A 22,593-nucleotide genomic window follows, 5' to 3' on the forward strand; every position below is an offset into this window, starting at 1 on the left:
AAATGGTATTGAAATGCCATCGAATACAGTACCAGTCAAAAGTTAGGAAAACCCTTCTAATTCAGTGGTTTTTCTTTATTTTTATTAAAGACACTTCATGTCTTAAAGTAATGATGGATGTCGTTTCTCTTTACTTATTTGAGCGGTTCTTGACATAATATGGATTACTACAGTTGTGGAATAGGGCAATTTACTGTATTATTGTTATTTACTATTTGATCTCAAACGCATTAAGAAGGCAAGAAATTGCACTAATTAACTTTTGACGAGGCACCTGTTAATTGAAAAGCATTCCAGGTGACAACCTCATGAAGCTGGTTAAGAGAATGCCAATAGTGTACAAACAAGGTAAACATTGGCTACACTGAAGAATCTAAAATATGAAACATATATATTTTTTTTACACTTTTTTTGTTTACCACATAATTCCATACATGTTCCATATGTTATTTCATAGTTTTGATGTCTTCGGTATTGTTCTACAATGTAGAAATTAGTCAAAATACAGAAACACCTATGAAGGAGTAGGGGGTGCCCAAACTTTTGACTGGTACTGTATATGTGAGAAGTTCATCTCATCTCATCATCTCTAGCCGCTTTATCCTTCTACAGGGTTGCAGGCAAGATGGAGCCTATCCCAGCTGACTACGGGCGAAAGGCGGGGTACACCCTGGACAAGTCGCCAGGTCATCACAGGGCTGACACATAGACACAGACAACCATTCACACTCACATTCACACCTACGGTCAATTTAGAGTCAGCAGTTAACCTAACCTGCATGTCTTTGGACTGTGGGGGAAACCGGAGCACCCGGAGGAAACCCACGCGGAGAACATGCAAACTCCACACAGAAAGGCCCTCACCGGCCACGGGGCTCGAACCCAGGACCTTCTTGCTGTGAGGCGACAGCGCTAACCACTACACCACCGTGCTGCCCTGTGAGAAGTTTTGCACCAAAATAATACTTGAACGTCGATAACAGTTGTATCTGCTTTGACCTACTGAAGGTTGAAATTTTATGACTCAATTATCTAAAAATTGCTGAATTGAATTAACAGGTCCTTTATAATCTGAAGCTGTGCTTGAATATTTACTTACATTTATTCTGTATCTACAAGTAAGGGGGTTGTTATTTTAAGAATTTTGACTTTTCCATGTTTTACCCCCCTAGAAATATGGAGATGGTCCATCTATGTGGGAAAATGTCAAATTTTATTAAACTGAACCTTGCTAACCCCCCTGTACATACCCTCTGAAAGTTTCCATTCTTACAATATGACAAAATACATTACAGTGCTGTTTGATATTAGAATGCTGCTTTTTTTAATGTGTTTTAAAGTTATCGATGAATGTGAACCTCTTCAGGTATGCCGCTAGGTACGACTACAACATTTTCAGTGCAGATGATCATTATTTTAAGGTAATAAGCTTAGTGGTAAGTAACCTTACATTCAAGTAAATTAAACATATGGTAATTCTGCTCTTTTTCAGCAAGTTTTAAAGTTATTGATGAATGTCACACTCTTCAGTAATACCTCAAATATGAACTATTTTTAAGCACAGAGGATCATTACTTAAGGTTACTACTGGTAATTTACAGTAGTTTGAAGAACCAGTATGCACAAATGATTCATATCTGAATTATATCTCCCAATGTATTAAATAGTCATTATTTGTATTCTTGCAGGTAAATAATGGCTTCTGTTGCAACACGGTCAAAAGCTAAGAAGATACGAGGTGTAGTAGAGTACATAGAGCAGGCCGAGTTCCCTTCTGGGATGCTTCCAACAGGGAAGGACATCATTCAGAATATGCTCTATCTGCTGCGGCCGAAGCGTGCTGGTCAAGCACAGAGATCCAGGGACGCTGCTGCTCAGTTGCTGGCAGAACTTGTTCAAGATCACTGGTTATTTTGTAACTTATACACCATCCACACCAGACATATAAAGAAGCATATCTTGAAACTTTATGGAGAATTTGTTACTCTGATTCAAACCCGTAAACAGAGACAAAATGAGGGTTTCTAACAGCTCTTTTTGTGAGAAATAAATGTTATTACTGTGATTTTTGAAGAGTTATTTCCGTTAAGGAATGCTTATATTAGTGAAAAAGGCAGTTTTTGACTATTTGGAGGGGTTATTAACTTCAGAGGGTATGTACAGGGGGGTTAGCCAAATATTGGTCAAATATTAGCCAAATATTGGTATTTCCATACTTAGATAGATCATCTCCATATTTTGGAGGGGGTAGAAAAAATGTTTTGGTCTACACCCCCCCCCCCCCCCCCACACACACACACACACACACACACAAGCCCACTGTATATAAACCCAAGAGTAGGTTCTTATTAAAATAAGCTTGACTGTTTTAATATTCACATCCACCTGGAAATAACGGATAACAGTAGGCATATCCAAATTGGTTGAAACTGCACTCCTTGAATTCAGAATCGAATGCAGAACAACATACTTTTTACAGAATTAAAATATTTTTATCCATTCTTGAGATATTCCAAATCAAAGATTGAAAGAACGGCTTAATTTATAGAAAGCTGCCGTAATATTCTGTCTGAGGATCACATGGTCCAAAATGGGCCTCATTAACCAATGAGATCAAATGCTTTTTCTTAATAACTTTTTTATTTTTCAAGATATTTACATGGAAATTGGCAGGCACATAGACGGTTGTATACTGAATACCAAGTTTGAAAAATTAGTAAAAACTAATCATGCAAATTAGTATTTAACTAGCATTAATTATGCTAATTAGGTAAAAATGTTAAATCGGTACACTCAATAAAATAGTAATAAAAAGATTATTTCTAATACCCTCTTTGTGCTCTGTAGGCCTTTGTATTTCGAAGTAGGGCCTACTAGTGTTTATATGAAAGAATATAAATGATTATTTTGATTAATATTCACAGCTTTCAAGGCTAACCTTAAATAAATAAATTGTGTGAGCCACATCCAATAAACAATTCTAATGAACTGAATTGAAATTGACACTCGGGTTTCTGACTTCTGTTTTTTTTTTTTTTAAATCTCATTCCGACCACTAAGATCTCAATACTTTTCATCAAAACAAATACAGTTATATTCTAAAATAGTTATTTATTTACATCAATCAGTTTGATTTGAAAAAATAAGTAGGTAAAGCTATGAAAACTCACTTCAAAGTCTTCCGTGAATCATAACATCAAAACTAGCAGAGGGAAAATTCTGCTCAATACTTCATCAGAAACAGTGAGAGCCAGAGAACATCCCTATAAAAGTTATCTGATTGATATTCACGAGTAATCCAGTCGGAAACCGATCAGAAGATAGAGAGAGCCTGACCGCTTCCCCGTGACTCAAAAAGCACCAGCAGTTTCCTGACGTCATGTGAGCAAAGAGTGGACTCTGTTGTACCAACTTTAACCTGCCGTTACTCCCAAAGGACTGAACAGATCTTAATGAGATAAATTTCTTTGGAAAGCAGATATTATAAGCATTTTAATGATCGTATTCATGATAGAAAATATTCAAGAGTGAAGCAATGACGGGTTTGGAAATTTAGATGAGCGTCTGCACGCACAGTTTTCACACCACGGCCAGCGAGCGTCTGATCTGCCTAATATAATATATAATGCTAACATAGTATAACTATTTCCGAATTCCTTATTAATGCATAGCATGATAGCTGTATAGCACCATATTGCTCGTAAAAATATAAAATTAAACAGATTAAGTGCCTTAACAAGTACCTCAGAATTGCCATTCCTTGAAACAATCTCACACTTAATGTCCAGAAAGTGAATGTGAAGTCATTGCCTCATCAAACACATTTACGAGAATCAAAGTTGTATAAAAAGCTATTAATGAGGAGTTAAAATGGGGAAATTGTATGGCTTTAATCATATTAAAAAAGAAAATCACACTTGCTTGCTGGAATTTCTTGGAAAAACAGTGGCTGAGTTTCTGAGATGTGATCTTGCATCATATTCAGATACACACACAAAAAAAATCATCCATCACACCACATCAGTCCTCCCATGTGAGAAAACCACAGTTCTGTGTAAGACCTTACAACAGAGGGTTTCTTTTTTAATGTTTTTTTTAATGGTTCTGAGGAGAGCTCCTTGAGGAAGGTAGAACCCTAAACCATCCATCCCTTTGCATTTTATAACATTTTGAATAATGTTATGTGCAACACACAACAATCTTCAGCGAGTGTGTAAAATTTAAAAGCCTAATCTTTAGGTAGGACAGTAGCAAGAAGGAAAAGAATCTTAAATGACAAACTAAGTTTGAATATCTCCAACGTGCTCCTTGTGTGAACATGTACCCAAAGCCGTAAAGTGTCTTCAGACTGACAGTAATCCTGCTCCTTGAACTCCTCAGTTTGGAGCTTGGTTTAAAAGATCTGGCCATGTGCACGAGCTTTAACGGCCCCCCGTCCTGTGCCAGTAAAGCCTCCAGGGGGCCGCAGTGAGAGGTATTGTGCCCCCGGCTGAGATGCCCTGGGTCAGGGCCGACGCTTTGATGCCCCTAGGACCTTAAACAACAGCCCAAAAGTAGTTTATTTTTATTTGTCTGTATCGTCTGCAAAATTTGGGCTGGGTCTCAAGTGAGTAGACGCAATTGCAAGTGAGGCTGAGAGTCTGGCATGTGTTATGGGGCTCCATCGCTTTGTTGGCTAATTGAAACGCAGTAACCGAAGGCACTGTGGCACATGATAGAGAGTGTGAGAATTTTAATGACGGTAAAGCTGTAGGGTAAACGTTAAACTTCAATAATGTGTGTTAACTTCAAACAACACAGAAACAAAGTTAAAAGCTGATTATAAATGGTCATGTAGTTTGGACTCCATTCATTCCATTCCACTGATCGAACCACTGATTAATCGTTTCGTCCACGCGCTTTAAAAAATTTCCTTGAGAGTTATTTGAATGGTTAATGATTAAAGCCTTCTCAAATTGTTTTGCTTTTAGCCTTTTTTTTCTGTTGTCAAGTTCTACATTAACTTTTTTCCAGGATTAGGAGTATAACACAATATGTACACTACCGTTCAAAAGTTTGGGGTCACCCAGACAATTTTGTGTTTTCCATGAAAAGTCACACTTTTATTTCCCACCATAAGTTGTAAAATGAATAGAAAATATAGTCGAGACATTTTTCTGGCCATTTTGAGCATTTAATCGACCCCACAAATGTGATGCTCCAGAAACTCAATCTGCTCAAAGGAAGGTCAGTTTTATAGCTTCTCTAAAGAGCTCAACTGTTTTCAGCTGTGCTAACATGATTGTACAAGGGTTTTCTAATCATCCATTAGCCTTCTGAGGCAATGAGCAAACACATTGTACCATTAGAACACTGGAGTGAGAGTTGCTGGAAATGGGCCTCTATACACCTATGGAGATATTGCACCAAAAACCAGACATTTGCAGCTAGAATAGTCATTTACCACATTAGCAATGTATAGAGTGGATTTCTGATTAGTTTAAAGTGATCTTCATTGAAAAGAACAGTGCTTTTCTTTCAAAAATAAGGACATTTCAAAATGACCCCAAACTTTTGAATGGTACTGTATCTGTATTTGTTTAGTGCTCCAAATATCCATATCCTCATTTTTATATATATATATATATATATATATATATATATATATATATATATATATATATGAGTGATTCCACGCTTATGGGTACTGAAATGGGGACATGAACTTATTTTTAAAAATTCACCTAAAACCATTTCTTTTTTTTTACCATCAGGTCACAAAACATGTAATCTTTAATGAATGATATGTTAAAAGATAACTTTAATTTTCTGAGATGTAATAAAAACATATTTATATGCCAAAGTCAGAACGTAACAGAAGTGTTGTGGACATATATATTCTCAATTTTAACAATGTAGAATTACTTTTTGAAACATAGGAAGGTGATGTTTTAGCAAATATAATTAATAAACATGTGTAGTAGAATAAACATACACATTCTTTCAATAAGATTAACATGGTATATAGCTAGATTGTAATTAATTTGTAACAGACGCGAGATGGACAATCGTAACAGAAGTAATGTAACAGACATCATTTTGGAACTCATAGGCTTGACTTTGGCATATAAATATGTTTTTATTACATCTCAGAAAATTAAAGTTATCTTTTAACATATCATTCATTAAAGATTACATGTTTTGTGACCTGATGGTAAAAAAAGAAATGGTTTTAGGTGAATAAGTTCATGTCCCCATTTCAGTACCCATAAGCGTGGAATCACTCATATATATATATATATATATATATATATATATATATATATATATGAACCCTACACCATCGAAAACACTGGTCTATGAATTCTGGCTTGAGATCGCTTAAGGTCATAATTGGTCTCAATATAATTGGTATCTGTTGGACTGGTGTTTTTTGACACTTTAACAATAACTGTATAGTTATTATTTTTGTTCGTATCTACTTGTAATATTTTCTAATGAATTTAGTTGGTTCTATTTCCCAAAACATTAGCAAACTAGAAGCCTAACCTAAGCCACTACAAACCTGACCAGGCAGTTACTAAGGACATGAACGTGATTACTGTTTATCCCATAAGCTTCATATCTGATGGCTTGCTCATGCTCGCATGAAAGTTAAAATCTCTCCCGTTCACACGACTTTTTTATTGTGTCCCGCTGGGTCCTAGTCCTGATGGAAACCTTTAGTCTCAAACAGATGCCATGTGAATCTATCTGACATGGTTTCAAAAATAACCAACCAAACAAATAAACAGAACACATTATCTGTTCACTATGAATAATGTGCAATAAGAGTCAAAGATTTGGATACAGTGGTCCACTGGTTTTTCTTTATTTTTATTAATTAGTGATGATGGATGTCGTTTCCCTTTACTTAGTCGAGCGGTTCTTGACATAATATGGATGACTACAGTTGTGGAATAGGGCTATTTACTGTATTATTATTATTTACTATTTACTGTTTGATCTCATATGCATTAAGAAGGCAAGAAATTGCACTAATTAACTTTTGACGAAGCACAGCTGTTAATTGAAAAGCATTCCAGGTGACGACTTCATGAAGCTGGTTAAAGGTCCCATGGCATGGTGGTTTGTTGATGCTTTAAACGGGCTCGTGGAGGCTTCCGGATGTTATATCCGCAGCCTTTCTTGAAATGAACCCTCGGCACGTAAATATAGCCTCCTAGGAGAAAGCTCCATTTCAGCGCTTTTCCCAGTGCGTCGTTTTGCTAATGAGAAGCAGGAGGCGGGGAAGGGTAGAGGGTGGGGGCGGGCCATGGGGGGAGGGGGAGGGGCTTGACCAAGCTGCGCACACACTCGGTGCTATCAGCGCCTGTAGCCACGCTGCTAAGATAATTTATTTGCCCTGTTGATAGTGGGCGGGGCTTGCTGAGCGATGAACAAGCTTTTTATCTGTAGCCTATTAACTAAAATGGGGCAGTCAGGCAGTAACGTTAGTCCAACACAGTAGCAGAGACACTTTCACTTAAAGGCAGCAACAGCCACCGTCAAATGGTGCGATTGGAGTCTTGTTCTCGGACTTGACTTGAAATTTTATTTAATGACTTGGACTTGACTCAAACTTGAACACTGGGGACTCGAGACTGGACTCAGGGTTTAGTGACTTGACTACAAGACTGGTACATTCCATATGTTATTTCATAGTTTTGATCTTCAGTATTGAAGTAAATCCTATGAATGAGTCGGGGTGTCCAAACTTTTGACTGGTACTGCATTTCTAGTTGGTTGCATCACTATAAAGGTTCCCCTAGAAGAACAACCCGAAGAAACATTAAAGGTGCAAGATGGAACCTTATTCTAAGGGTCAGATCCACTCATGTTCAATATAAGAAATGAAGGAAATGTTCAGGAGAATATTTCACGGGTCAACCAGTGGATTGGGGAGGTTTTAATAAGGCCCTCTAAAGCTATTCCTTGTTTATACTCATACATGAATGAGAGAAAAACACAGTTTTGGTAAAATTTTCATTTTCATTTCTTATTTTTCTACTCAACCATCTAGGGAAAAGATTATCCTGTGAAAAAAGGAAGCAGTAATCTTCGAGTTTGAAAACATTGTACTCTACTCTTACTCACCTTTCCTGGGAGATGGTCTTACTCTCACGCTTCCATACATTCTTGAAATCGTTGCAGAACTCAAACCATAGTAAGAAAACATAGTCAGGTGAAACTTCCTTATCTCCAGGTTTGGGCTTGAGTCCAAAGTAGGCGACCGTCTCCTGGAAGCTAGGAAAAAAAAAGGAGTATAATTTGGACAAGACCAAGACAACACTGACTGAAGACAAGCACTGAATCATTGGGTGGAGATCCACTACTCTTCCTGACATCTCCACTCAGAGATAAGAGATCAGAGAGAGATGAAGGGAAGAGTGAGAGGACAAGCCAGAGTTTCAACATTTTGAGAAATCACTCAAGACCTAACCTTGGACTGTTTAGATTGGGACAGGCCTGGGACAATCCTCAGTCAGCTGAAGGACTGAATTACAAAACCTCACCGCAGCACATTCGAACAAATAAGAGGATGTGCTTGTAATTCAATAAGAAGAAAATTCATACGAAAGCCTCCGAGCTCTCAAGTCTCTCCAACTACACCTCTGAGTACTCCCAAACCCAGTGTGCCACAGATAATTCACTTGTAACTGAACCTGATGTTTTCCCAGCGTTCACAGCAGTGTTCCACAAGCTGCAGATGCTACACTCTGCTCAGCAACCTGCTTTGATTCAGAGATTAAAGCGCCTCTCCTATTGCCGCTGTCATGCCTTGTCTTATTGCCAGCCGTGACTTCGAAGGTTGCATGGGGATCCTCCTCTGACCTCCAGACGGATGGGGCCTAGCATTGTGCTAATAGGAGACATGCTGTGTCCCCGATGGCGCCATGCCAGTGCCAAGATGCTTCCAATCTTTCTGGATGCTGTATAGCATGAAACCATTGGTCATTTGTTATCCAGGGCCTTCCATGGCCGTGGAGGTCTAAAAACGCCTAGGAACATTCAGTTCTTTCTCTTCTTCGACAAACTCTGAAATTCTGAGCTTTATGAACTGTGAAGCACTGATCTACTTTCTCACTGGATCCTTTTATGATCTGGAAAAGGAACAGACACAAATCACCGAGGGTCATGAACAAAGCAGATCCTTCTCCATCATCACGCTGCCGCTTGCTGCTAGTAGTTTGGAACTGTACATGCATTCTCCTCATTCCCTCTGAACGGCAGGAAAATGGCAATAACACAGAGGCGGTCTGAGCAAAATACAGAACAGTAAAAAGCTCTGACTCCCTATAAAACTGATATTCCCTGATAGCCCGTAAAAACCTTCATATCCAAAGTAGAACAGTTATACAACCTGGTTTAGGTCATTTAAAAACTACACTATCTTATACATTTTTTTTTTTAAAGATTTGAGATCAAGTCAACAAGCCTTGACCTCAGAATCAAGAATAAAGATTCTTCTTCTTCAACATTACTCTTAAATCTGCTTAAATGGTTGAGAAAATTGTCTTTACAATGATCACTCATACTTTTGGCTGCTGTCATGACACCAGACTGTGTTCTGAGTCGTTGAGTTAACAGTGGGATAAGATTAAGGGGAACCAATCTGTTATTGGACGCAGAAAGCCACTGGGGAGCAGAACATGTTCAGAAAGCCACAAGTCAAGTGGAACAGTGTGACTAATGGGCACCTGTGTGGCAGCTAAGAATATCACAAACATGGGAAAGTTAACGGGCTCTTTAGATTGGATATGTCAGGAAAGTCCTGGAAAAGCAGAAATTAGTTTGGTGCCTCATCTACCTCACCTCATTAAGCTGATTACTCATTGGGTGCATTCCAAATGGCGGAGAATGCCATCTCAAGAGGATGTCTAACAAGACAGCAAGGCATCAAGGACTGTTAGAAACGGACTAAACCCTCATTTCATGTCTTCTAACATGCCTTCAAACTGCCCCCAGTTCAAGGCAACATCGATGTATCATGAGTGCTGCCTATTACCCATAAATCTGTGTGGCGGCTCCCTTAAGCAGTGGAAACATTCTTTAAAATGGTGGATTAACCTTCACAGAAAAGTGATTTTGGTTACAAATATAAGTTTTTTTGGGTTTTTTTGCTCAGATTTTTGAAAAGTTGAAAAAACGACAAACGTACTATTTTATAACCTAGTGACAGTAACCAACTAAATTTGCTTGATATGATTTATGAGGGGTGGCACGGTGGTGTAGTGGTTAGCGCTGTCGCCTCACAGCAAGAAGGTCCGGGTTCGAGCCCCGTGGCCGGCGAGGGCCTTTCTGTGCGGAGTTTGCATGTTCTCCCCGTGTCCGCGTGGGTTTCCTCCGGGTGCTCCGGTTTCCCCCACAGTCCAAAGACATGCAGGTTAGGTTAACTGGTGACTCTAAATTGACCGTAGGTGTGAATGTGAGTGTGAATGGTTGTCTGTGTCTATGTGTCAGCCCTGTGATGACCTGGCGACTTGTCCAGGGTGTACCCCGCCTTTCACCCGCAGTCAGCTGGGATAGGCTCCAGCTTGCCTGCGACCCTGTAGAACAGGATAAAGCGGCTAGAGATAATGAGATGAGATGATTTATGAGGCATCCGTTAGCCAGCTAGCTAGTTTAGTTACACAGTTTTCTGAGGTCACGTTACCATAAAGGCTATCCTAAAAGGTTGTTTGAAACAAACGTCCTTAGAAGATGTCTTTAGCTGAAAGTCCTGCCTTACAACACACCTGTCTATTGCAGCAGTGAGGCAACAAGGTAGGAACCTTCTGTTCCGAAAGCAACCACTGAATAGATTTGCTCATTAAATCCTTGTGTCGGGTGGCACGGTGGTGTAGTGGTTAGCACTGTCGCCTCACAGCAAGAAGGTCCGGGTTCGAGCCTCGTGGCCGGCGAGGGCCTTTCTGTGCGGAGTTTGCATGTTCTCCCCGTGTCCGCGTGGGTTTCCTCCGGGTGCTCCGGTTTCCCCCACAGTCCAAAGACATGCAGGTTAGGTTAACTCATCTCATCTCATTATCTGTAGCCGCTTTATCCTTCTACAGGGTCGCAGGCAAGCTGGAGCCTATCCCAGCTGACTACGGGCGAAAGGCGGGGTACACCCTGGACAAGTCGCCAGGTCATCACAGGGCTGACATATAGACACAGACAACCATTCACACCTACGGTCAATTTAGAGTCACCAGTTAACCTAACCTGCATGTCTTTGGACTGTGGGGGAAACCGGAGCACCCGGAGGAAACCCACGCGGACACGGGGAGAACATGCAAACTCCACACAGAAAGGCCCTCGCCAGCCCCGGGGCTCGAACCCAGGACCTTCTTGCTGTGAGGCGACAGCGCTAACCACTACACCACCGTGCCGCCGGTTAGGTTAACTGGTGACTCTAAATTGACCGTAGGTGTGAATGTGAGTGTGAATGGTTGTCTGTGTCTATGTGTCAGCCCTGTGATGACCTGGCGACTTGTCCAGGGTGTACCCTGCCTTTTGCCCGTAGTCAGCTGGGATAGGCTCCAGCTTGCCTGCGACCCTGTAGAACAGGATAAAGCGGCTAGAGATAATGAGATGAGATCCTTGTGTTTTTGCCTGAACGAAAATTTAGTCTTTTATAATCTACTAATCCTTTGGGGTCTTCTCTTACAAGACAGTGCAAGACAGTGGGAGGTGGAAGACTGAAAAACTTCGTCTGAAACATTGGACGTTTAGTGCTTTATGCTTGTGTTGTGCATTGGCGTTTTAGCCTTGTGTATGTACAGTACAGCGTATCAGGATACGTGGCAGTAAGAAAGGAACTTCACAGCATCGCCAGCTTATGTAGCTACTACTCTAGGATGCGTAACATGATCTCCTTGTACACCAGGGTGTGGCGTATTTTTAAGTCCGCACTTAAAAATCCATAGCACATACGTAGCAGCTTTAATACGTCACACATACATCACGTGTATGAGATAAAAACGAAAGCTACGCAGCAGTGACGCAGCGGGAATGTTGCTCGAACACCTATTACGCCGTGCGAACGCATTAGTTGACATGTGTCTGATGAAGGTGGCACCGGGGCTGGCTGGGTGGATGCAGCTGATGTCGTCCCTCTTTCCTTGCCCTTCTTGGATCCTGACTTCTTCGCCGGCATGATGCTTTCTTGACTGTGATGAATGACAACGAACGCAGCGTGAACGCCGCAGATATGGCACAGATACGCAGCAGCAATGTCACATGTAAGAACGAAACACCACACCAACGAAACAGTTACGCCGTGGTAATGCACCATACACCATGCATACATCTCAGTACTTTAACCATAACTTTACGTCCCTTGAACCCTATACAAACCCCAGATATCCCACAGTAACGCCACACATACGCCGTGCACGTCACAGGACTTTAATTTTGGACAAAATACACCTCATTTCTTGGCGTTTGACCCACACGCCGCTTACATGGCAAGATACCAGACAGTGTGACACAAGTATTAAGGCAGCAGAAATTATTGAGTATGCAGGCGGCACGGTGGTGTAGTGGTTAGTACTGTTGCCTCACAGCAAGAAGGTTATGGGTTCGAGCCCAGTGGCCGACAAGGGCCTTTCTGTGTGGAGTTTGCATGTTCTCTGCGTGGGTTTCCTCCGGGTGCTCCGGTTTCCCCCACAGTCCAAAGACATGCAGGTTAGGTTAACTGGTGGCTCTAAATTGACCGTAGGTGTGAATGTGAGTGTGAATGGTTGTTTGTCTCTATGTGTCAACCCTGTGATGACCTGGCAACTTGTCCAGGGTGTACCCCGCCTTTCGCCCGTAGTCAGCTGGGATAGGCTCCAGCTTGCCTGCGACCCTGGACAGGATAAGCGGTTACGGATGGTGGATGGACCTCTGAAAGATTGCCATTAGAGAGTCTATCCTAAAACATACACCCTGGATAAGATACCAATTCTCACACACACTCATTTTAGCACAGCCAATCCACCTACAGGCATGTTTTTGGGAGGTTGGAGGAAACCAGAGAACCTGGAGGAAACCCACATGGACAAAGAAAAACATGCAGACAGTAAACCTGAGTTCAGGATCAAATCTGTGACCCTGGAGCGCTGAAGCTGTAATACTACCTAAAGTGCCACCATGTCTATCGCCACCACCCGTGTGAATCATTCACTACAGAAAAGAATAACTGTGGGAAAGTAGTTTTTTCATTGACAGAGTAGCTCAGATACCATTAGACAGTCTGCCCTTAACCTTATTTTTGTGCCTGCTGTATAAAATATCACGTCTCTAAACAATACACTTCCAAGGTGATTTTATCAATGAATATGAAATTGACCTTCTGTAATGAAATAAATGCTGAGCTCAGTGGTATATCAAATCAGATAACACCAAACTTCTACACAAATGCAATAAGTGCTATTTAGTCAATGATTTTTTTTTAAATTTTCTTAACAGCTCTGATCATCAGAAATCAAGTTTTAAGTTGACTGCCAACTACAAATTGAAGGCCTGTATATATGATTATGCCATTTTCCTGTCGAAAGTTTCATCCTAATTTTTTTATTTATAACATTATAACAAGGGCGGCACGGTGGTGTAGTGGTTAGCGCTGTCGCCTCACAGCAAGAAGGTCCGGGTTCGAGCCCCGTGGCCGGCGAGGGCCTTTCTGTGCGGAGTTTGCATGTTCTCCCCGTGTCTGCGTGGGTTTCCTCCGGGTGCTCCGGTTTCCCCCACAGTCCAAAGACATGCAGGTTAGGTTAACTGGCGACTCTAAATTGACCGTAGGTGTGAATGTGAGTGTGAATGGTTGTCTGTGTCTATGTGTCAGCCCTGTGATGACCTGGTGACTTGTCCAGGGTGTACCCCACCTTTCGCCCGTAGTCAGCTGGGATAGGCTCCAGCTTGCCTGCGACCCTGTAGAACAGGATAAAGCGGCTAGAGATGATGAGATGAGAACATTATAACAAACAGATGAAGAAGGCGATCAAAAGAAAAGATGGTTCTAATCAAAAATAGGTTATTGTTCTGCGATGCATCCCCAGAGGCACAGAGGCCAACATCAAAGACCATGAGAAAAGATTCAGAGACAGCACACGCATTAGCTGGCATGCCACTTAATATTGAGAAGTTTATTACACATCTCAGTAAATAGCCGAGCTGACACTTCAGTCAAGAACACCTTTGTCATATTGCTTTAACTGGTTTATTCTGCTTTCCTGTTGCAACATCATTCGAATCAAGCAACATTTTCTTAATACACACACACACCATCAACTTTAATCGGAACATACGTAAACCTGCACATTCATGCAGTTATCTAATCAACCAATCATGTCGCAGCAGCACAATGCAAAACAATACAGGTCAAGAGCTTTGGCTAATGTTGACATCAAAGATCAGAATGAAGAAAAAGTCTGATCTCTGACGGCTTGAGCGTGACATGGATGTTGGTACCAGATGGACTGGTCTGAGTATTTCAGAAGCTGGGTGTGGCAGTTCGTGTAAAGGGGTGGAGCACAGAAGGACGGCAGGACAGAACTGAGCATACAAAACTCTCTTTATTCAGCTTTTCAGCTGTAAACACGCACACACAGACACACGCACACACATTAGCTGTCTGGTTATCGAGAGAGTCCCTCTGTTCTCACTCTCTCTCCTTAAGAAGGGCGCGGTCCCTGGGAAGACACACAAACATCAATTAACAACAGGTGAAATGATTCTGCCACTTAACTTCCCCGACTCTGCCCTCCTGTCACAGACCGATGCTAGACCACGCCCCCGCTGCCACACTGGGCTTTTCACACACAACAGAGTCAAGAGTTCACCCAGAATGGTGCGACAAACAAAAAACACTGAGTGAGCGACAGTCATGTGGGTAGAAACGCCTTGTTGATAAGAGACATCAGAGAAAAATGGCTAGATAGTCATCATATAGTAACTCAAATAATCACTCTTTACAACCGTGATGAGCAGAAAAGCATCGCATATGCACAAAACACTGAACCTTGAGGTGCATGAGCTACAACAGCAGAAGTCCACACCAGGTTCCTTTTCTGTCAGCCAAGAACAGGAAGTGGAAGCTATCATGGGCACAGGCTCATCCAAACTGAACAGCTGAAAATTAGGGAAAAAAATGATCTGTTTTTTTTTTTTTAAATCAGTCTTCAATTGTCCAGTTTCGAAGAGTATGTGCTCATGGTAGCCTCATATTCCTGTTCCTGACTGACAGGAGAGGAACCTGATGTGGATTTATTCTATTGTAGCTCATCCACCCCCAAAGTTTGATGTGTCATGCGTTCTGAAATGCTTTTCTGCTCACCATGTTTATAAGGAGTGCTTATTTGAGTTATTATAAACTTCTTGTCATCGCAAACCAGTCTGGTTGTTCTCCTCTGATCTCTCTCAACAATAAAGTGTTGCAGCCTGTAGACCCTCTGCATGCAAGCTGTTTTTTGTTTTTCACACCATTCCATGCAAACTGTGAGCAGGCATACAAGTGTTCCTATTAAAGTGACCGGTGAGCGAATACATGGCTCCCCTTTGAGTCTGGTTCCTTTCAAGATTTCTTCCTTATTCCATCTCAGGGAGTTTTTCTTTGCCACTATTCCCAGTGCTGCTTTTGATCGAGCCCTGGATTTTGGTACGCCGCTTTGTGATCATTTCTTTTGCTGATAGTGATATACAAAATCACATTGAATCAAATTATAAGCATTTACAAGTTCAAGTATCATTGCAAAGCAAACTTTTTTCAAACTCAGAGTGGATCACGTTTTATACGATCCTACATGTGTTTATTAAGGAACTAGAAAAGCACTCGGAGAGCGCAGACCTCCGCCGAGAATCCTTTAAAAAAATCCGGGCTCCAGAAGGTGATCCGGATCACCGCCAAAATTTAATGGATTGTTACTTGTGCCCAGTCACACCTCTGGAAAAAAAATTCAGAGCAATCCGTTCATAACTTTTCCTGTAATGTTGCTAACAGACAAACCAACCAACAAATAAACCAACCCTACCGAAAACATAACCTCCTTGGCGGAGGTAACAAATGTTCGCAAAATGGCTGCTTTAGTGAGAATTCGCTGTTGTCTTCGAACGCATATGCATTTTCTCCTGACATCTCTGAACATTTACAGGATTTCAGGAGCCTGATTTTTTTTTTCTGTATAACATCAGAGGTCATACAATAAAGTAACTGATAATAAAGAAAACTAGAAAAGCACTCGGAGAGCGCAGACCTCCGCCAAGAATCCTTTAAAAAAATCCGGGATCCAGAAGGTGATCCGAATCACCGCCAAAATTTAATGGATTGTTACTTGTGCCCAGTCACACCTCTGGAAAAAATTTCAGAGCAATCTGTTCATAACTTTTCCCATAATGTTGCTAACAGACAAACCAACCAACCAACCAACCAACAAACAAACGCACGCTACCGAAAACATAACCTCCTTGGCGGAGGAAATAATAATAACTAGAATGCATTTCCAGAGAAAATGTGAAAGTGTGCTTGCTCAGGTGCGCCGCCATGGCGACCCGGCAAGAGAGGCGAGCGCACGCCCACACGACAAGTTTTGTGTCAACACGCGAAAGTTTGGCCAAGACACAAGGCGGATTCTCATACAGAGATGACAGGCTGGCAAGGTTCTTTACAGGGACATCCCAGAGCATCACTAACATGAAAATGTAGATGTAATTCTAAATCCGTAAAGAGATATGACCCAAAACACGTTTTTGCTCATTGTGGCGCCCCCTAGTGGCCAAATGACACCAAATTTGATGAGGGTACATGAACTGGTACCGAAAGTCATCTCAACAAATATGGTCTTGATACATGAAAGCGTTTCTGAGATATGAGCCAAAATACGTTTTTGCTAATCGTGACGCCCCCTAGTGGCCAAATGACACCATATTTGATGAGGGTAGTTTGGATGGTGTCCAAAGTCATGCCACTAAATATGGTCTTGATACATCAAAGCGTTTCCGTAATATGAGCTCACTTACTGTTTGGTGGCTTCGCCATCGAATTTGATTGGCTGCCAGGGGTGAACGCTTCGACGTATGAGAGCGAAACGAATATAATTCATTAGGTATGGACTGGAGATCATGTGTGCAAAGTTTCATGATGATCGGACAAAACATGTGGCCAGGGTCACTCTACCTTCACTTTGGACAAAATTCAAAATGGCGGAAAATCTAATGAGGCGGAGAATGACGTCATAGGGTGCATTGGAATCGTCTAGCTCCAAGGATTCCAACGGCACCAGACTTATGAAAATTGGACATACGGATCAAAAGTTACGTGCATGAACGCATGTAAGACTGTGATCAGTTGGTGGCGCTAGAGCATGAGACATCTCATCTCATCTCGTTATCTCTAGCCGCTTTATCCTTCTACAGGGTCGCAGGCAAGCTGGAGCCTATCCCAGCTGACTACAGGCGAAAGGCGGGGTACACCCTGGACAAGTCGCCAGGTCATCACAGGGCTGACACATAGACACAGACAACCATTCACACTCACATTCACACCTACGGTCAATTTAGAGTCACCAGTTAACCTAACCTGCATGTCTTTGGACTGTGGGGGAAACCGGAGCACCCGGAGGAAACCCACGCGGAGAACATGCAAACTCCACACAGAAAGGCCTTTGCCGGCCCCGGGGCTCAAACCCAGGACCTTCTTGCTGTGAGGCGACAGCGCTAACCACTACACCACCGTGCCGCCCAGCATGAGACGTACCAACATGAAACTTGATGAAATCAATCAGGGTCCACTCCTCTATCAGTGTACCAAGTTTCATGACTTTACACCTTACGGTTTGGCCTACAGAAGGAAAAATCTGTTTTTTGCGTCACGCGCCCATTCATTTCAATGGGGAAAAAATTAATCCTTTAAAAAAATCCGGGATCCAGAAGGTGATCCGGATCACCACCAAAATTTAATGGATTGTTACTTGTGCCCAGTCACACCTCTGGAAAAAATTTCAGAGTAATCCGTTCATTACTTTTTCTGTAATGTTGCTAACAGACAAACCAGCCAACCAACCAAACAAACAAACGCTACCGAAAACATAACCTCCTTGGCGGAGGTAATTAAAGGTGAGAGGGTTTACTGCTATAGGAAAATAATCAAAGATACTGTAGCGTGATGAAATACAGTTACTGTTACCACCCCAAATTTGGGTATTATTAACAGCATGTCCCAGAGTGTTTTATTCCTCTTATGCTACGGAGTCTTCCGTGTCATCAAAGTTGTGACACTGGAGGCAACTTCCATAAATGTTAAATAAATTCTTCCATATGAATGATTATGCATCTTTGTTGAACAGCAAATGTCTTGTGCACATGGAAAGAAATGCTGTAGACCAAAAATGGCTTAAAAATAATGAAATGAAATGTTTCAACATTAAAAAATACTATGAACAGCAGTAAGCCATAATAAATGAAGCAAAGTCGATATTTGGTGTGAGACGACCCTTTGCTTTAAAAAAAAATAGTAGTCTCAGGTACAGTGAGTGCAGTTCTATAAGGAAATGAGCTGTAGGTTTTACTGAGCATCTTACAGAACCAGCCGCAGTTCTTCTGGGCACTTTGACTGCCACACTCGCTTCTTCATTTTGCACCAAAACCCAGGAGCCTTCATTATCCCCCACCCAAACGAAGTTTGGCAGGGGATATAGAAATGGGTTCCATCTGTCCGTCCGGCCAGCCGGCCGGTCATGTTTTCGTTTCCAGGCCATTTAAAACTATTGAAGATATCTTCATGAAGCTTTGTATACATATCAAGCAACATGTGAGCTGGTGCCTTTTGCTATTTTGGATTTTTGGAAAAAAAAAAGTATTTTTCAAATTTTTACATACAAAATAGATTTTGACTTAGTTTCTAAGAGCAATGTTCATTTCAGGAGCATGTATCCAAAACTACTCATGATATGGATTTGAAACTTGGTATACATGTTAACAAGGTGATGTAGATGTGCCTTTTCAAACTAAGAAATTTGAGAAATTTAAATTTTTCATGTTTCCATGGAAACAATTTAAGACTTAGTCTCTCAGGTTAGTTTTAGGGGTAGGTTTTGTTTCCGGCGCAGAACTTGAAAACGATGAGTGCTATGGTCTTGAAAGTTGGTACAGGTAGTCGTCGACTTACGACCTATGCAACTTGGGACCGATCAACTTTACGACCGTCTGGTTATGACTGGCAAGTGCTTCCCAGCTGAGCTAGCTGAGCGTACGACAGTTTCCGCCCCAGCTCCTGGCAGCGCCCAGCATCCAGCCTCTCACCGCGTACAACAGTTTCCGCCCCAGCTCCTGGTTTATGAAACAAGCAAATTCTCCTGCCAGCTCGAGTGCTGTAACAACTGATGATGACGTAGACGACCCACAGCCAAGCACCAGTGATGCCAGCGGTCATTAAGTTTTGTATTTTGCTCTGTTTTACACTTGTATTTTGGTATGTTTCAAACTAAAATGTTTTCTATATTTCACGCCTGTATTTCGTATTTTTTGTTTTGCACATATTAAACGAATTGTACTGTACGCAGTGTAGTATGCAGTGTTTGACTCAAACCAAATAATGAGCCAAGGTAATGAAATAAGAAAATGTTGATAAAATAAGACTTTAAGATGATTACAATATCATTACACATCACAATATACTTACGTTCATTTAACACAGGCCGACTTACGACCAGATCGGTTTACAACCGGTCAGTCGTAACCAAACGCAGTCGTAAGTCGACGACTACCTGTATATGTGTTGATTAAGTAATGTATATGTGCCTTTTGATACTAAGAAATGTGAGAAATTTTAATTTTTAGCTCACCTGGACCAAAGGGCCGGTGGGTTTATGCCATGGGCTGCTGAGGTCAGTGTAAAGAGGTAGGGTTGGTTTCCTGCAGCAGAACTTGAAAAATGTGACAAATAATATCTTGAAACTTGGTCTATAGTTGGTATATAGGGTGGGGGATATAGATGACTCTGTCTTCTTGTTATGTTTTCTTTTTAATCTGAAAAGTGGTCTCTTATGTAATATGCTGCTCAGATACAATTTTTTTTTCATAAAACAGAAATCTACAGTGGTGCTTGAAAGTTTGTGAACCCTTTAGAATTTTCTATATTTCTGCATAAATATGACCTAAAACATCATCAGATTTTCACACAAGTCCTAAAAGTAGATAAAGAGAACCCAGTTAAACAAATGAGACAAAAATATTATACTTGGTCATTTATTTATTTAGGGCAGCACGGTGGTGTAGTGGTTAGTGCTGTCGCCTCACAGCAAGAAGGTCCTGGGTTCGAGCCCCGGGGCCGGCGAGGACCTTTCTGTGTGGAGTTTGCATGTTCTCCCCGTGTCCGCGTGGGTTTCCTCCGGGTGCTCCGGTTTCCCCCACAGTCCAAAGACATGCAGGTTAGGTTAACTGGTGACTCTAAATTGACCGTGAGTGTGAATGGTTGTCTGTGTCTATGTGTCAGCCCTGTGATGACCTGGCGACTTGTCCAGGGTGTACCCCGCCTTTCGCCTGTAGTCAGCTGGGATAGGCTCCAGCTTGCCTGCGACCCTGTAGAAGGATAAAGCGGCTAGAGATAATGAGATGAGATAAGATTGAGGAAAATGATCCAATATTACATATCTGCGAGTGGCAAAAGTATGTGAACCTTTAGGATTAGCAGTTAATTTGAAGGTAAAATTAGAGTCAGGTGTTTTCAATCAGTGGGATGACAATCAGGTGTGAGTGGGCACCCTGTTTTATTTAAAGAACAGGGATCTATCAAAGTCTGATCTTCACAACATATGTTTGTGGAAGTGTATCATGGCACGAACAAAGGAGATTTCTGAGGACCTCTGAAAAAGCGTTGTTGATGCTCATCAGGCAGGAAAAGGTTACAAAACCATCACTAAAGAGTTTGGACTCCACCAATCCACAGTCAGACAGATTGTGTACAAATGGAGGAAATTCAAGACCATTGTTATCCTCCCCAGGAGTGGTCGACCAACAAAGATCACTCCAAGAGCAAGGCGTGTAATAGTCGGCGAGGTCACAAAGGACCCCAGGGTAACTTCTAAGCAACTGAAGGCCTCTCTCACACCGGATAACGTTAATGTTCATGAGTCCACCATCAGGAGAACACTGAACAACAATGGTGTGCATGGCAGGGTTGCAAGGAGAAAGCCACTGCTCTCCAAAAAGAACATTGCTGCTCGTCTGCAGTTTGCTAAAGATCATTTGGACAAGCCAGAAGGCTATTGGAAAAACGTTTTGGGACAGATGAGAGCAAAATAGAACTTTTGGTTTACAACCCCGATTCCAAAAAAGTTGGGACAAAGTACAAATTGTAAATAAAAATGGAATGCAATGATGTGGAAGTTTCAAAATTCCATATTTTATTCAGAACAGAACATAGATGACATATCAAATGTTTAAACTGAGAAAATGTATCATTTAAAGAGAAAAATTAGGTGATTTTAAATTTCATGACAACAACACATCTCAAAAAAGTTGGGACAAGGCCATGTTTACCACTGTGAGACATCCCCTTTTCTCTTTACAACAGTCTGTAAATGTCTGGGGACTGAGGACACAAGTTGCTCAAGTTTAGGGATAGGAATGTTAACCCATTCTTGTCTAATGTAGGATTCTAGATTCTAGTTGCTCAACTGTCTTAGGTCTTTTTTGTTGTATCTTCCATTTTATGATGCGCCAAATGTTTTCTATGGGTGAAAGATCTGGACTGCAGGCTGGCCAGTTCAGTACCCGGACCCTTCTTCTACACAGCCATGATGCTGTAATTGATGCAGTATGTGGTTTGGCATTGTCATGTTGGAAAATGCAAGGTCTTCCCTGAAAGAGACGTCGTCTGGATGGGAGCATATGTTGCTCTAGAACCTGGATATACCTTTCAGCATTGATGGTGTCTTTCCAGATGTGTAAGCTGCCCATGCCACATGCACTAATGCAACCCCATACCATCAGAGATGCAGGCTTCTGAACTGAGCGCTGATAACAACTTGGGTCGTCCTTCTCCTCTTTAGTCCGAATGACACGGCGTCCCTGATTTCCATAAAGAACTTCAAATTTTGATTTGTCTGACCCCAGAACAGTTTTCCACTTTGCCACAGTCCATTTTAAATGAGCCTTGGCCCAGAGAAGACGTCTGCGCTTCTGGATCATGTTTAGATACGGCTTCTTCTTTGAACTATAGAGTTTTAGCTGGCAACGGCGGATGGCACGGTGAATTGTGTTCACAGATAATGTTCTCTGGAAATATTCCTGAGCCCATTTTGTGATTTCCAATACAGAAGCATGCCTGTATGTGATGCAGTGCCGTCTAAGGGCCCGAAGATCGTGGGCACCCAGTATGGTTTTCCGGCCTTGATCCTTACGCACAGAGATTCTTCCAGATTCTCTGAATCTTTTGATGATATTATGCACTGTAGATGATGATATGTTCAAACTCTTTGCAATTTTACACTGTCGAACTCCTTTCTGATATTGCTCCACTATTTGTCGGCGCAGAATTAGGGGGATTGGTGATCCTCTTCTCATCTTTACTTCTGAGAGCCACTGCCACTCCAAGATGCTCTTTTTATACCCAGTCATGTT

General features: G+C 41.6%; 1 protein-coding gene across 2 annotated transcripts in view; it reads right to left on the bottom strand.

Annotated features, from left to right (window-relative positions):
* LOC132894301 (formin-like) overlaps positions 1-22,593 on the bottom strand; it is a 121,557-nt gene that overhangs the window by 2,434 nt on the left and 96,530 nt on the right. Inside the window, exon 15 of one of the 2 annotated variants that reach the window (XM_060933950.1) lies at positions 8,116-8,265. In XM_060933950.1, the coding sequence (XP_060789933.1) occupies positions 8,116-8,265 (150 nt within the window). Of the gene's footprint in view, positions 1-8,115; positions 8,266-14,325; positions 14,670-22,593 lie in introns of those variants that run through there. The other variant, XM_060933951.1, reaches the window with a different exon arrangement.

This window comes from Neoarius graeffei, chromosome 11, assembly GCF_027579695.1.
Source record: "Neoarius graeffei isolate fNeoGra1 chromosome 11, fNeoGra1.pri, whole genome shotgun sequence".
Lineage (NCBI taxonomy): Eukaryota > Metazoa > Chordata > Actinopteri > Siluriformes > Ariidae > Neoarius > Neoarius graeffei.